The sequence below is a fragment of the Cryptomeria japonica genome, chromosome 10, assembly GCF_030272615.1.
Source record: "Cryptomeria japonica chromosome 10, Sugi_1.0, whole genome shotgun sequence".
In the NCBI taxonomy this organism is placed as follows: domain Eukaryota; kingdom Viridiplantae; phylum Streptophyta; class Pinopsida; order Cupressales; family Cupressaceae; genus Cryptomeria; species Cryptomeria japonica.
Window position 1 is genome coordinate 734104618 of NC_081414.1, and position 16459 is coordinate 734121076.

A 16459-nucleotide genomic window follows, 5' to 3' on the forward strand; every position below is an offset into this window, starting at 1 on the left:
GAAAGGATAGACGGGGTGTATGCCCCCCTATGTTAAAGCGATCGCACATGCCTCAACGGGGATGATTGCTTTAAGGTAGTGATACACATAAGAAATGAGAAGGGAAAGGAGCACGTTATCGCAAGGATTTAGCCCCCAAGTGTGAGATAAACCCAAGGATAATAGACACAAAACACAAAGCACGAGATGACTTCGCTTTCCTTGGGGTCAATATGTTGTATGATAATTCATGTATATCATATGTATGTATGCATAATTGTTCTTCATTCCCCAATCAAGGAAGGTCACCTAGAAGAAGGGAACACATGTGTCTTTTGAGTCAACATGAGAGAGACCAAAAGAGATCTCAATGCTTTGCATCGTCCTCAAGTAGACAACACTAAGGACAACAAATAGAAGAATGAGGATAACACATAGAAGAAGTAACAAAAGAGAGGAGGAGAGAATCTGCTATGCTAATGAAACTAATCTAGCACGTCATCTACCCCCCGATCTTGCTGATCAATGTTTCGGGAAGGCAGGGAACACGCTAGAGGAGGAACATCCAACACAGCAGATGGAGCTATCACAAGATCCAAACAAGGGCTATGTTCATGTTCCAAGCCACGTTGTTCTTGTCTAGGAGCTAGGATAAGTGCTTTAGAAAATTCATTAGATAAATGGTTATCAATATCAACAAGTTCATATTCACTATCAGAAGCAAGAAGAGTAGCATTTTCATCATGAATAACATTTTCATCTATATCATCATCAAGATTTATAAAAATAGGATCTTTAACTCGCACAGGATCAAGACCATCATGCATCTTATGTTTAGGAGATTTTGGCTCAATTTCTGGTTGAGGAGAAAATGGAATAATGCTTGTTGAAGGTGTTTTTGGAGATTGCAAAGTTTGAGAAGCAGCTGCCTGAGCTCTAAGACGACGCTTTCGTCAGCGTTCATGTGCAGAACAATTTTGTCTAGTCTTAGTAGGAAGTGGAGAAGATTGAGGAGGAGGAATGTTCTCATCCTTATCCCTTGGGTGTTTAGGTTGTGGTCTCTTAGGCTGTATAATAGGAGAAGAAGAAGGTCTCTTCTCTCTATAAAAGGAAGGAGGAGGAACTGCTCCATATAAAGGAGGAATATTTGGTTTAGGAAGGAGACCAAGTCCATCATGACAAGGAGGTATAGGTCTACTTTTAGAAAGTTTATTAGGCATAGACATAGTTACATCCATAGGGATGGGTTGGGAATCTTCTTGAGGAAAGACATTAGTTTTATCTTTCAAAGGAAGAACTTCCTTCTCAAGAATGATAGGAATATCAAGTTTGGGTGTTCTAGGTTCACTTAGAGATAGGATCATATCTGTTTTCCACTTTTGATAAGATTTGAAAAGATGATCACTTCGCGGAGGAAGAGATTGGAATTGTTTAGGCCAAAAATAATCAATAGGAACGCTAGAAGTTCTTTCAGCTGGTTTAAAGAGACTATGATTCACAGTAACAACTTCACCATTATGGGGAAATTTCAAACATTTGTGAATAGGAGAAGCAATAGCTTTCATGGAAGATAGCCAAGGATAGCCAAGCTTCACACGAAATTGTTCAGAAGAAGGAATAATAGCAAAGTTCACATCAAGGGATTTGTTATGGACCTCAATAGGTAATGTAATAGAACCAATTGCAGGAGAAGAAAATGCATCAAATAATTTCACAACCACATCTGTTTTGTCATAAATCTCTTGATTCAATTGCAAAGTAAAAATAAATTCTTCAGTAATAACATTAACCATGCACGAAGGATCAATAAGCACTCCACGACAAGGTGTATCTTTGACTTTTGCAACTATGTATAAAGGACCATCAGGTGCCCTGATAGTTTCACTAGAATCAAATGTGATGGAAGGTTCTTTAGGGTTTTCTTGCTGCTCTACAAAGTTAATCACATTCGGAGTCATAGACACAAGACCATCAGATGAGAGAGAGGAATCATTAGTCTCAATCACATTAGAGGTATGAATAGGTAATGGATCAGTAAAAATCTAAAGATTTTGGTTAGGAGGAGCTACAGATGTGTTTCCTTTATCATTCACTCCAGAAACAGAGATAATATTATTATCAATCAAATCTTGAATTTTACCCTTTAAAGCAAAACATTTTTCAGTATCATGCCCAAGCTAACGATGAAATTGACAAAAAGATTTGTTATCAAAATAAGGTGAATTAATCTTTGTAGGATCAATTTGCCTTATAGGAGGAAGAGTAAGCACATTTTGTTCCAATAACTTATTCACAATACTATGCAATGATTCATTCAAAGGAGTAAACTTTCTTTCTTTCTTGAAAAACTTAGAAATAGGAGGCACACCTGATGCTGCATTCACATTGTTGTTGATGATGTTTTCATTGAATTTGATGGAATCTCTGTTCGGTTTAAACTTCCTAAATGGTTGTTGACTGCTATCACCCTTATCACTCGGAGCCATAGGATTTGCTTGTTCCATTTGACTCACAGTCAGTTGATAATTGTGAAGAGTTGCACACAACTGTTGGAAAGAAGTAAACTCAGAAAATAGAAGTTTGTCTCGAATATCTTTTTGTAAATTAGAAATAAAGATTCTTTGAATATCATTGTCAAGCACTAGAAAAGAGATTTGAGCATACAAATGCTTATATCTACCAATGAAATCAGTCACTTTTTCTTTAACACCTTGTTTACAATGCATTAAATTAATCAAAGTAACTTTAGGACTTATATTGTTTTGAAATTGTTGAATAAAAGCATTTGCAAGTTGTTCGAAAGAAGTAATAGAATAAGAAGGCAACGAGCAATACCATTGTAGGGCTTTGTCTCTTAATGTTCTAGTAAACAGTTTTGCAAGCAACCTTTGGTCATAAGCAAAATCGGTACAAATTGTTTGAAAAGTCTTAACATGTGTTAGAGGATCACCTTTACCATTATAAAGCTCCAAATGTGGGATTTCAACATGTTTAGGAGGGATAGCTCGAACAATGTCAAGAGAAAGTGGGCTCGCAACATCAAATGTGGGCACACTAAACTTAGATTGATTCATAAAGGCAATTTGTTGCTGTAAAGAAGAGACAGTTTGTGCAAGATTGTTAATGGTCGCTTCGGTCGAAGAATTCATATTAGATATGTTAGATTGTGATGGAGGTGTTATGTTATTGAAAGAAGGAAAAGAGTAAGGTGGTGGGACACTATGATAGTTAGTCATAGGAGATGATTGGAAAGGAGGAACACTACAAGGAGGAATGCAATGATTAAATGAATTGCCCCCTTGCGTCATGTTCATTTGTGGAGATGTAATAGGAACACTCATTGAAGGAATGAATGATGAAGTCGGATTGAATGAAGGAAGAGGGTTAATTGAAGAAGAGGGATTGCCCCCATGACTAGTGATCATAAGGGGAATGTCTTGTATAGAAGTAGTCATTATGTTTGATGTAAAGGTAGGTATGCTAGCAATAGAAGTTGTCAAAGGAATAGAATGATTGACTTGAGTAGGAGGTTGTGTATAACCTAAAGTTTCAGCACAACTCTTCATAGGCATCACATTTGAATCCACAATGTGTGCAATACCACGTAAAATATCAATTCCATTCTTATCACTTTGAAGCATATGTTTTAGACCCTCAATTAAAGGAAGAGCTTGACTATCAGGGTATTCTTGAGACATCCATTGTCGAAAATTGTCAAATTGATTATCCAATTTCGAAAGTTGTTCTATAGAAACCTCATGGAGAGCTTCTTCATCATTAGGAGGATTAGAGGAATTACCCGTGTCCTCGTTAAAAAGACTATTCAAATTAGGTTCCATCTCCTCGGTAACTAAACCTCGGAAAGACTTAATTCTAAGGCTTCGTCTAACGAGAATAGTGTAAGTAGGGCTTATTGTTGTAAAACTCATGCACTAGTGAGAGAGAGAAAATTTTGAATTTAGAGGTAGCAAATTTCAGTAAAATCAGCCAATCTCCTAGATTTAGGCTGTTAAATGCAATCACGACAATCTCCTGAAATTTCAGAAAAAATGTCAGGGACCTCGCAACTTTTTTCGAAATTTGCAGGGATGACAATTATGATGATTTTAAAGCTAATCTGAAAAAATTGAGTGATTCTACGATCTGTAGATAGGCCAAATTAAAGTTGCAATCTCAAAATTGAACCCTACCAAGATTGTCGAAAAATGCAAATTTTGAATTTTGAAAAAGAGAGGGAAACTGAAATTTTGAATTTTATGATTTTAGAGGGAATACCAAAAGCAATGCAAGTTTTGAATTTTAAAAATTGACTCAATTTCACGCAAAATTCAATTCTGAAAGCGAAAATCAAAGTTGTTGTAATTAAGCACTTAATTTCAAAAGTCACAAATTGCAAGAATTTGAATAAAGCACTGAAATTTCGAATGAACACCAACACACTTTTCAGATTTAGGACAGTAAGAAACACAATTTTGACATGAATTTCAGTTTCACCAATTTTTGAATGATTAGAAGCCTTAATCCAAGCAATCCCTAGACCAACTTTGACTGTAATTTTGAAAGTGTTAGAATTGATAAAATTAGCCAAAATTCTGGATTTTAGCAGAAAAATACAGTAAGATCCAGCTCTCGAAATTTTGAAAAAAATGTCGGGGACGATGGCGCTCGGAGTGCACACGGTCCTCGCAACTTTTTTCCAAATTTTCAGGGATGAAAGATTTTATGATTTTGTTGCGGAATCCAAAGTTACAGCCGATTTGGAGATGTTTTAATCAGTGAAATTGTCGGACAAAGGTTGAACAAAGAGGGTTTTAAAAATTAGGGTTTTGACAATTAACCACTTAATTTTCAGAATTAAAGCACAAATATGAATTGACAATTTGCAGTAGAAGGGTAGATCTGAAACAAGCATTAACAATTACACATTTCACAAGCTTAATTACTAAAAAGAAAATTTAGGGTTTTTATGCAATTAACCTCTAAAATTTGCAAAAGATCAAACATGGAAATGTAATCAAGGAATCCAATTTTCAGATCTAACCATGAATAATCAGAAAGGATGTTCACGTCGGGTTCACCAAAATGTAAAGCGGAAAAATCGAACCCTAGTTGCTCTCCCCTCTTCCAACTCCAAGGAGAGAGAAGGGAGGTCACTAGGGTTGGCGGTTTTCACTTAGGGGAGACTTTACATTCAAAAGAGGGGTTGAAACCCATAAGATCCAATCCCACACAAGGCAAGATTGGATTCTAAATGAGTTTCAAGGGTTAAGACAGCAAGGCTACCCTCTTTTGTAAAGAATGTTGATAGAAGAATTAAGCTAGGAATGCATGGAAAGTGAGAAAGATTCGCTTATAAACTGAGATAGGGATATAGGATGAAGCTGCGGACCTGGAATTAGCAGTAAAATGTCGATACGGCGCTGTCCTACAAATTTGAGCAAAAGTTCACAGGACGATGGCGCCCGGCGTGCACACGATCCTCCGAAAAATCCACGAAATGAAGGGGGATCTGTTCGTCTCTGCACAAGGATTCCAGATCTTCAATTTCAGCTACGTACCTGCAACCTACACACAGAAAAGTGAAGACGATTGGGGGGGTTAGGGATTAGGGGTTTGCCCTTGGGTCAAACCCCGGTTTTGGAATTAACCAAGAAATGAGAAAATGCTGTAAATGTAAATGTCTATAATGTAAAACAAGTACTAATACCTTGTTGTAAGGATGTTTGTATCCTTATATGTGAAGGTATAGATGTTGTATGTTGTATGTTGTATGTAATAAGTGATCTCCTCTTCAATGGTTGAATCCTTGTCTTGAATGCAACACTTAGCCTTGAATGGAGACTTAGAATGATCAATTGGTTGAAGGAATGCTTGAATGCTTGAATGCTTGAATGTTTGAGTATCGTTTCCACCTTTTTCCATCTTCCAAATGAGAGAGGAAAATGTAGTTTATATACTTGCCAATTAGGGTTAAAAGACTGATTTTCCCGACCTTAGGCCGACCAGGAAATGATGTTTTCCAATTTGCAAACAAAAAGACCCGAAGCCCCATAGGAGACCGGGCCCAAAATAGGGCCAAGGACCAGGGCGCTGGGCACCATGGTCCTGGGGGACTAGGGCGCTGGGCGCCCTAGTCCTGAAGGACCAGGGCGCTGGGCGCTCTGGTCCCACCTCCCGGGACAGCAGGGTGCAAAGGAAGATCAGGCCAGGGTGCAAGAAAATGCAGTTTTTGGTGTCGCGGATGAGTTTCAGGGTCTCCATTCAGGTTCCGTGTTGCGTCGCCATCGTGAAGACCTAAATGCAGTCAAAATTGCAAGTGTCGCAATTTTAGGATGCTACACCTTGATCCTTGAGCTTTGAACCAACCCTTTTAGGGTGGGGATATTGGTGCAAAGTAGAGGTAGACAACTTCAAAACATTCACAAATAATCAATACTTCTATCCCACAAACAACCAATAGTGGGTTTTCCTTCACTAACCCTCATTCTTGCTAGTAGCCTTTCAAACATTGACTTTTTGGATATAACTTGTGGATAAGACCTGATCTATAGGAAGTGAAAGTTGTTTTAGATACCCATTTGTTCTATATTCAACATACCTCAAAATCAAGGTAGGTTACTTTGTATGAAATGCTTCAAAAATCGGCTATCCTTCAACCAATTAGGCCTAAAAGGGCTAATTTGGGACCTAGTGCTCTATGGAATCACCACAAATAGGTCTTGAGAGATCTCCCAACCACCTCTTGGTCCTGACAGGATCTTTACACATCCAATGACATGTTTCACTTGCCAATAATGCATTTCCAAACTCCCTTTGTACAATTTGCTACTCCTTTCATGGTTTCTTGGCCTAGTACATGAAGATATCAGTCAAATAGTCATTCATAACTTTTGCAAAACAAACAATTAAGGAAATATATTTGGTGAGGTTGTATACAATTCTAAGAAAAACATTTCCTCCAATTTTCATCAAGATCCAATGGTGGACAAGTGAGTTATGTCATTTTCCCCAAAACTGGTAACCCTAGGTAGAGTTTTAGACAACCTAAACTAAAATTGCCATAAATTTCTCCAAACTTAATTAAATTCAACCAAACCAAAACCAAATGAAAGGTGAATCATTTATCTTTCCAACCATACAATATTCAAGTCATACTAATTCCATACATCTCTGTACCCATCAAAAAAAAACAAAGAAGCATTCAGAAAATGCAAGAAATTAGGAATCTTATTACTTCCAATCTTTACCGAACATCAAAAAACCCCTTGCTTGAGTCTTACAAGGTATACTTAAGCCTTTTCCAACCAAAAATCATCAATTACAACTAACTTTTGAATTGCAAAGTTGCATGACAATATTTCAACAAACATGATAACTTTTTACTATATTTGCCATATGGCCCAAAAAAAGACCTCCTAAGACTCAAACTCAACACAAAAAGTTTAAAATGGTCTAAAAGACCTTATTACATGATAAAAACATAATGTTAAAGAAATATTGACAAAATTGCCTCATGGAGGCATGAACCCAACTAGGTGCTCTTGCACCAAATATTGATATCCTCGATCCCCAATCAATGATAACGAGAATCAGGTCCATGTTAACATCCCCAATCCCCAAAATGGATCAAGCATATGAGATAAAAAAAATGAAGAAAAGAGAAAACCTTAGTTTCAAACTTCAACTTTTGGACAACTTTTGCCAATTCCAAATTAGACCCAAAAAAGCATCTAGAGTGCTACGAAATGAAAAATAGGGCAAGGAAGAAAACAAAACAAGAAACCAAATACAACACAAAAAACAACAAAGTAAGACCAAGGCACACGAGACAAAAACCCTAAAATGACCCCATGACAATATTAGGAAGGACGAGATCAAAACAAAAACCCTAATGACCCAAACAAGAGATGCAAAATGAGAAAGGGAAAAGAAAAGAAAACAGACCTACCCCGAAAAGAAAGGCTTAGACCTAAACATCGGACTCCTTGCTCACAAACTCACAATGCAAGCTTGAAACTAGCATAAGGAAGCACAAAAGCATGAGAGGATACCCAAGAAATTCAAGAGAAAGTTAGCAAAATGAAATGGGAGTGCCACTTTATGCTTTCGGGAATGTGCATTAAAAGCCCATTTGAGGGAGGTGGGCCCATCGAGGATTGGGGTTGGGGATCCCAGATGGAAGATAATCATCCCCAATCCCCAAATAAGATTGCTATGAAAAAATACACACAAAAGGGAAAATTGGGGATCAGACCTCCCCCATCCCCGAAAGGGGAAAAGGGAGAGGTAAAGAACAATCTTTGATCCCCTAAAAGACAAAAAAAAAAGAAAAAGAAAACGAAAAGAAAAAAGGAAAAAACAGGAAAGACACCAAAGAGAAACAAAGGGGAGGGAAAAGGGGGATTTAAGCAAACAACAAAGAAAACATGTAAGAAAAGAAAAAAGGGGGGTCCTCCTTTCTTGAGAGGAGAAAAGGGATGTGAGTTGTGGAGGCACAACATAACTCAAGTATACATATGACTCCATTATATTTTTTCTTATTTTTAAATGATAAGGTGAAAGAAAATCTCACATCCATGGGACCATCACCAAAAGACAAGAAAACAAAGAGAAAAGAATCTAAAGAGAAATATATGGTAAAAGAGAAATCTGAGGGAACCTAAGGCTAGGGTCCAATTAGGGAGCTTTAGGTTCTATTTTTAAGGAGTAGGTCCCATGAAGTCAAAAAAAAATTTGCTATAGAATCTTTTTTTCTTTCACTTGTCAATATTTTCAATTTTTATCAATTAATTTTTTTATTTTTTGTATTTATTTATTCACATGAATTGAATGTACTAAATAACAAAATTCATGAGACCGCCAACTTTCATAAATTGGGGAGCAAGTAAATTGTTGAGCCTAAATTGCACTAAAAAATTTATGGAACCACCCACTTCATAATAATCCTAAAAAAATCTGTGTAGCACCCACTGAATTTTTTTAGGAAGCTTCCCTCCATGAGACCGGTCCCATGGAGGCTTCAAGATTTATTTTTAGGATTTTTTATTATTTTATATATCTATTACTCTATTGAATAGAATATGCTAAATAATAAAATTTATGAGACTACCAGCTTCCAACTTCCATGAATTTTGGAGCTTAAATTTAAAACTTAAATTGTCCTATAAAATTCATGAAACCATCTACTCTAAAATCGTCCTAAAAAATTTAACAATAAACAGTAAATTTTAAAAAAAAACCCTCCTCCATAAGACCCCAACCTAAACTGATTCAAAATTTGAATTTAAAAAAAAAAAAGAGAAAACTCAAGAAAACACAGATTTAACTAAGCTTTTTGAAAAAAATTCTGAAACTCGAAGAATTCAAATAAACAAAAGGGAGAAGCTAAACCAAATTCTTACGTGAAATGAAATCTGATTAAGAGAATACAAACCCAACCCAAATTTTCTAATTTGCACAGATTTTCCCAAATCAAACAAGTAAACGAAAAAAATGAAGCAAATGGAAAACTAATAGAAATATGAACGAACAAAATACAGCAAACAATCCTTAGAATTCAATGATTCATGTTGAAGTAACAATAATCTTGTAACAGCTCCTATGATTACAACTGGATCATATCATATGGATTAGAACAATAATTTTGCAATAGCCCCATTGGAAACAAGATGACGAAAAGAATCCACTACTTTCTTCTTCTAACAAATTTACTGAATATCCATCTATAATTGGTATTCAATTTTTGTCTCCTTGCCTCTCCAGATCCATTAAAATGGAAGAAGCAAACAGAAGTAAAACGGACCACTAATGCCATTCCAAACTAGAGCTGTAAGACTCTAAGTCATTTTATTTGGAATGAAGCTAAACATAGAACACCATTATTATAATAAAGAGAATGCATACGTGTGAGAGTACCCATTTTCAACTACACACGTTTCTGAACCAGAAAAATCAGGCTTACCCACAAAAAACTTGAATTCAACTGAAATGGTAGTTTGGGCCACCTTTGAAAAGCACCATTCTCTCACCATTCTTTCTTGTCTCTTCACTTGACAAAACAACAGACTCGTTGATTTGTTAGAGGCCCTTCTATTCATTCCATTCATAGCACAATTCATTTCAGTGAGTTGTTGATTCATGGTGTTATATTAGTTGTTTTTCCCTTAGAGAAGCTATCTGCAATTGTTGTTTAAAGTAATTCTTATTTGAAATCTTATGTTCTGATTGTTGTTGTTTCAGGGGGGGGAAATAATGTATCATAAAGAGAACCAGAGCTCTGGCAGTGGGGATAATATTCCTACTGGGCTTCATAAAATCAGTACTAATGTTTGTACTGATGATAGTGTACCTCCAGTAAAAGCCCAGAGCCTTGAGGAACTTCATATGCTACAACAAAAGAAGAAATCTGCTCCAACTACACCCAAAATGAATTCAGCTCAACAAATGTCTGAAGAAGATAAGATGCGACAGCAGTTGATGTCAATAAGGTACTGATATGGTGAAGTTCTAAGTCGTTGGATTGTCTCTACGGATTCCTCTTCATAAAAATTGAAAAAATAACATAATAGTTTAGTTGGCTTCATTTTCTACAGTCTATTAGATTAAGATGTATAAGCTTGTGGTTTAAATCGTGTATATTTTTTGTTTGATGCTCTTCTCATTCTGATGATAGATCATTGAGTGTGATCCAAAATGTCAAACAAAAAACATACATAATTTAAAGTTAAACCAGAAACTTATACATCTTAATATAATAATTTTACAATAAAATATGGGTAGTTGTATAAACTCCAGGGTCAATCAATAAATCTATAGATATAATCTTAGTTTATGTTTGTCATCATCTAAATTCTCTTTATTTTCTTCTTCTGAAGCTTATTTCTTCCAATACAGGATCAATCAGAAGGCCTATAGATGGTCCTTTAGTTTATGTTTATCATCATAAAAATTTAAGCTTGGTAGCACACTTTGGTGTTAAAATGTTTTATGTTATGTTGTATGCTATTCAGTGCTTCTCTTGCATCCCTGACGAGGGAAAAGGGGCCCCAAATGATTCATGGAGATCCAGAAACGGCAAAGGCAAGAGGGCAGCCTCTCAAGTCCTTAATTTCTCCCAGACCCACCATTAGTGACAGTTCTCTGAAGCTCACCCATGTTCTCTATAATCTTTCTCCTCCAGGTGCAATGCCATTTATCTGTATTAATTGTTTATTTAGTTATAAGATCATATATTAAATATGTTATTGTTGACCATTCGTGTGTGTGGGATTTGTGTTGTTTAAACAGAACTTTATGAGCCGGCTATAAAGTATGAGAAAGGGTCCTTCATCACTTGTACTGGTGCTCTAGCTACCATGTCTGGTGCAAAAACAGGCAGATCACCAAAAGACAAAAGGGTTGTGAGGGAAGAGACATCTGAGCAGGATCTATGGTGGGGAAGGTATAAACATGAAATGATGTTTTTAATATTTGTGTAGAAATGTTCTTTTTAAAACTGTATTTTTATCAAAGTTTGGGATGACACACTTTGATCTATTATTATTGATAGAAAAAAAAATGTTAAGCAGCTTTTTTACACAAATGCAATGGCTATTGTTATTATTCTATGATGAATGTCATTCCAAAGGTTGATATACAAATTTATTCTATGATGACTGTCATTCCAAAGGTTGATATAAAAATTTCTGCAATTTTTTTTTTAAATTCTATATAGAAATAAAATTTTGTGGAAAAAAATCACCTTATCATGGATCAGAAGTGTAATTCTCATGTTACACAAAACGTTTTGTAAAACTCTATTTTGTTTATCAATATTTTAGGTGACATTTTATGGTACAAATTTTATAACCATTATTTTGAAGATATATTTTGATAAATAATTCAAAATATAATTTTATTTTTATGATGATAGTTCACAAAATGTAATCGAAAATGTCAATTACAATCATCTAAAAAATAATGAACAAATCTCATCATTCTTAATGCTGATGCAAAACATTTTGTTATCTATATGATGATAAAAAACGAAGCATGATCTATTAGTTCATATTACTGAAAATCATATTTTGATGAAAATCTAATGTTTCTTTTCATCAGTCTATTCAATTGTCTGTTCTAATGATTATACTGAATATATTGAGAATTATAACATATGTACCCTTACAAATTTTCGTATTACAATTCTACTATATTATCTAATATCTTATGCTTTCAGTGGATCTCCAAACATTGAGATGGATGAACAAACATTTTTGGTCAACAGAGAGAGAGCTGTTGATTATCTGAATTCATTGGACAAGGTTGGGTTTGTTAACTAATTAATGCATTGAGTTCAATCTAGGAATATGATTCCTCGTGGAAGATTTCCCAGGCAGTGAACACTAAGGATAACTGTGATTATTTTCTCTTTGAATCAGGTGTTTGTGAATGATCAATTCCTCAACTGGGATCCAGAGCACAGGTTAAAAGTGAGGATTATCTCTGCAAGAGCCTATCATTCCCTCTTCATGCATAACATGTAAGAGTCCAATGCAGTGAGATGATTTCAAAATTGCCCAAAACAACTCCTTTCAAAGATTCATTTAAAAACTATTTAGACTTTACCTCCATACAGTTGTGAAATTTTACCACCATATAATCATAAATACATAAAACAATTCTACATGGCCATCTCTATTGTGGCTTAAATATAAGCTCCTAAAATTGAACTATCTTGGAGCTTTTGTTCTAATCTATTCATCCATTTACATGTTGATCTAATCGAATGCATGTCTAGGTCAACTGACTGCAAAGCAGGCTTTTAGTTTGCATTTTCTAAGAATTAGAATTTTGATGTTGTACTTTTGCTGAGATGATATATTCAGGTGTATCCGACCAACACCAGAAGAACTGGAGAACTTTGGTGTACCAGATTTTACCATCTACAATGCAGGCCAATTCCCATGCAACCGATACACACATTACATGACCTCATCCACAAGCATAGATCTCAACTTGAAACGCAGAGAAATGGTGATCCTTGGCACTCAATATGCTGGGGAGATGAAGAAGGGCCTCTTCTCAGTCATGCACTACCTCATGCCAAAGAGAGGGATACTCTCATTGCACTCTGGATGTAATATGGGCAAGGAAGGAGATGTTACACTTTTCTTTGGATTGTCAGGTATGTACATATATTGTTTAAAAACCTTATTCCCTATGCACTCAATGATTTAATAAACAAAAGTCTACTGTTTTGTATTATCAAAGTCTTCTGGTAACCGAATTTACTAAAATATAGTGGTTCTGTAATATAGGAACTGGAAAGACAACTCTTTCCACAGACCATCAGAGGGAACTGATAGGAGATGATGAGCATTGTTGGAGTGATAATGGTGTGTCTAATATTGAAGGAGGCTGCTATGCAAAATGCATTGACCTGTCAGAGGAGAAGGAGCCTGATATTTGGAATGCCATTAAGTTTGGAACAGGTAGCATACTAATCCTACCAAAGATTAATGAAGGCTTGACAATTTTTAATATCTTCTTCTAATTGAGGATTCAATTTTATTGTCCTTGGTTATGACAGTGCTGGAGAACGTTGTATTTGAAGAACATACAAGGGAAGTGGACTACTCTGATAAATCTGTCACTGGTAAATAAAATCATATTGCTTTGCATTTGGATTTTCAGCATTTAGCTGTTTGAAATTGATCATGGGTTAGTTAAAATAATATTGCTTTGCTTTTGGATTTTCAGCATTTATTTATTTGAAATTGATCATGGGTTAGTAAATTCAAATGTTTATCTTGTACAGAGAACACAAGAGCATCCTATCCCATTGAATTTATACCAAATGCAAAGATTCCTTGTGTTGGGCCTCATCCAAAGAACATTGTGCTGCTAGCTTGCGATGCATTTGGAGTCTTACCACCTGTGAGCAAGCTGACACTTGCACAAACAATGTATCATTTTATTAGTGGATACACTGCTCTGGTTAGCCCTACAACTCAATCTCAACTATACCATGAAAGTTTTAGAGTTCAATATAATGGGATCTGTGAGAAGAAAACCATATTTTTTTGTTTTAGTTGCAATTTAAATACAGCTTCTCACCATTAGCTATATGTACTCCAGATAAGTATTAACATTTTTCTACTTAAAAACATCATTGCTATAACAATGTGTGTGGTTTTAACTTCAAATCCAATAACTTAAAGATTATTCAAATGTCTGAAGGTTGCAGGGACAGAGGAAGGAATAAAGGAGCCCAAAGCCACATTCTCAGCTTGCTTTGGAGCAGCATTTATCATGTTACATCCCACAAAGTACGCTGCAATGCTTGCTGAGAAAATGCAGCAGCATGGCACTACAGCCTGGTTGGTCAACACTGGCTGGTCTGGTGGCAGGTAAGTCCAAGAGTACTTGTTCATCACTACTAGTTACTCATTAAAGAAGGCTCATTAAGAATTATAGAGTATGGATACTATCTGCAATTAATCTAGAAAAATTTATAGACACAACTAATAAACAAATTGATATTCAATAATATTGAAAATTCATGTAAGTAATACAGACAAGAGAAGAGATGGGTTATTGAAAAAACAACATGAGTATTAAATATTCTTATCAGTTAATGAGAATTCTGATATCTTATGATTATAAACATAATTTGGTCTATAGTTTCTCATGTTAAACTGTCTCTAGCCTTCATATACTTCCATATATTTTTGTTGCATATCTAACAGTGGTGAACCGTCAAAAGCTTTCATATGATTCTACAGAAGTTCATTTTAACTTGTTTATAATGACTTCTACTTGTTTACGTAAATTATACAGCTATGGTGTGGGCAAGAGAATAAAGCTTTCCTACACCAGGAGCATAATCGATGCCATTCACAATGGGTCCTTGTTAAAGGCCAATTACAACCAGACATCCATATTTGGCCTCAATATTCCAGATCAGGTTGAAGGTGTACCTGCTGAGATCCTTCGTCCTGAGAACATGGTAACCTTTCTGAATTATCTATGTAATTAGAAATTAATATCATTTGTATGAAGTTTATTCAGAAAAGTTTTGAATCTATTGAAAGATATTTAGGATCAAGTTTAAACAACTTATTTTAAGTTTTGATTTATTTAGATGATTCATTTGAAATCATATTAATAAATAGATTCTATCCAAGAAATCAATGCGATTTCAAAATGAACGACTTAAACAAATCAAATTTTAAAATACAGTATCAAAATGACATTTAGACACTGACCACCTAAACAATTTTTTTGGTGTAAACACAGTGGACAGAGAAAAATGCATACATGGAGACATTGGTGAAGCTCGCTGGGTTATTCAAGAATAACTTCTTAAAATTTCTGGATTGCAGTGTGGGGAATGATACTCAGCTCACTCAACAAATCCTGGCTGCTGGTCCACAATAAAAATGAATGTTAGGGATGACCTAAATGTTTGGATAGCTACAAATAATATTTAGTTCCTGAAGTTAGCTTTGTACACAACAATGCTAATTTCAGTTTGATGCCAGTTACAACAATTAAAAGGAAACATATTGGTCCAGGAAATTGGAGTTTTATATTTATCAATTTTTTGTGTACTTCGTTATATGTAGCAAGAGCATTGGCTTTTCTCTCCTTTCCTATCTCACAGTCGAGGTTTTGTTCTGAGAGTTGTTTGTGATTTTGAATTTGACTTGGAGCTGCTATTGTTAGACTTGTTAATTTTGAATATTTGTATTGCCCCATTATATTGTTTATTATAGTTTTGATATTATATTTACAATAGATTGGAGTTTTAATAAATAATTTGAATTTAAATGTAAAATTTATGATTGAGTTGTTTCTTATTAATTTATTTTCTAATTAATTTGTGTATAATTTAAAAGTGATTTGTTTTTCTAACAATAAATTAATCATCATAATTTTCAACATAATTATAAATAAAACTTTTATCACATAAATAAAATTAGATTATGATTTTCTTAAACGAAATGTAGGCTTACATTCATCATTAAAACAGTCCTTACCATTCTTATAGATAGCGTAACTTTTAATAAGAAAATTTTAAGAAAATTCAAATTTTAAAAAAAAAAATGTATCAATGTCCCTTTATTTCATCATGGCAAAGCTTTTTTGTATCATGTGTAATCTTTAGTTCCTCCAAACCTCATATAGATGATGTTTTCACATAAAGGAGACTACATTTCTTGAGAGAGAAATGAGAATTCATAAATAATCCTCATTAAAAAATTTAAAATTTAAGTAGTTTTTATAGTTGTTAAATAATTATTTCAAACCATATTTAGTGGTTTATTCTATAAAAAATTGGTTTGACTAAGAATGAAGTTTCTTCTAAAAGAGGCTTTACAACAATTTATTATTATTATTATTCTAATTTGTTTAGTATTAGGAGCATGGATCAATAATTACATTATTTAATTTTTTTTTACTAAAAGTCAAGTATAACTAGTCTAAGAAGCAATCCCAA

At 34.7% G+C, this 16459-nt stretch overlaps 1 protein-coding gene across 1 annotated transcript; it reads left to right on the forward strand.

Moving 5' to 3' along the window:
* The first annotated feature begins 8091 nt into the window (after positions 1 to 8091).
* On the forward strand, positions 8092 to 15396 carry LOC131045550 (phosphoenolpyruvate carboxykinase (ATP) 1). Its single transcript, XM_057979143.1, has 13 exons — positions 8092 to 8265; positions 10219 to 10466; positions 10989 to 11158; positions 11266 to 11419; positions 12194 to 12278; positions 12396 to 12496; positions 12843 to 13141; positions 13275 to 13448; positions 13547 to 13612; positions 13775 to 13953; positions 14197 to 14366; positions 14797 to 14965; positions 15256 to 15396. The coding sequence occupies exons 1-13, from the start codon at positions 8092 to 8094 to the stop codon at positions 15394 to 15396; spliced, it is 2130 nt and encodes a 709-aa protein (XP_057835126.1).
* Positions 15397 to 16459: the final 1063 nt, after the last annotated feature.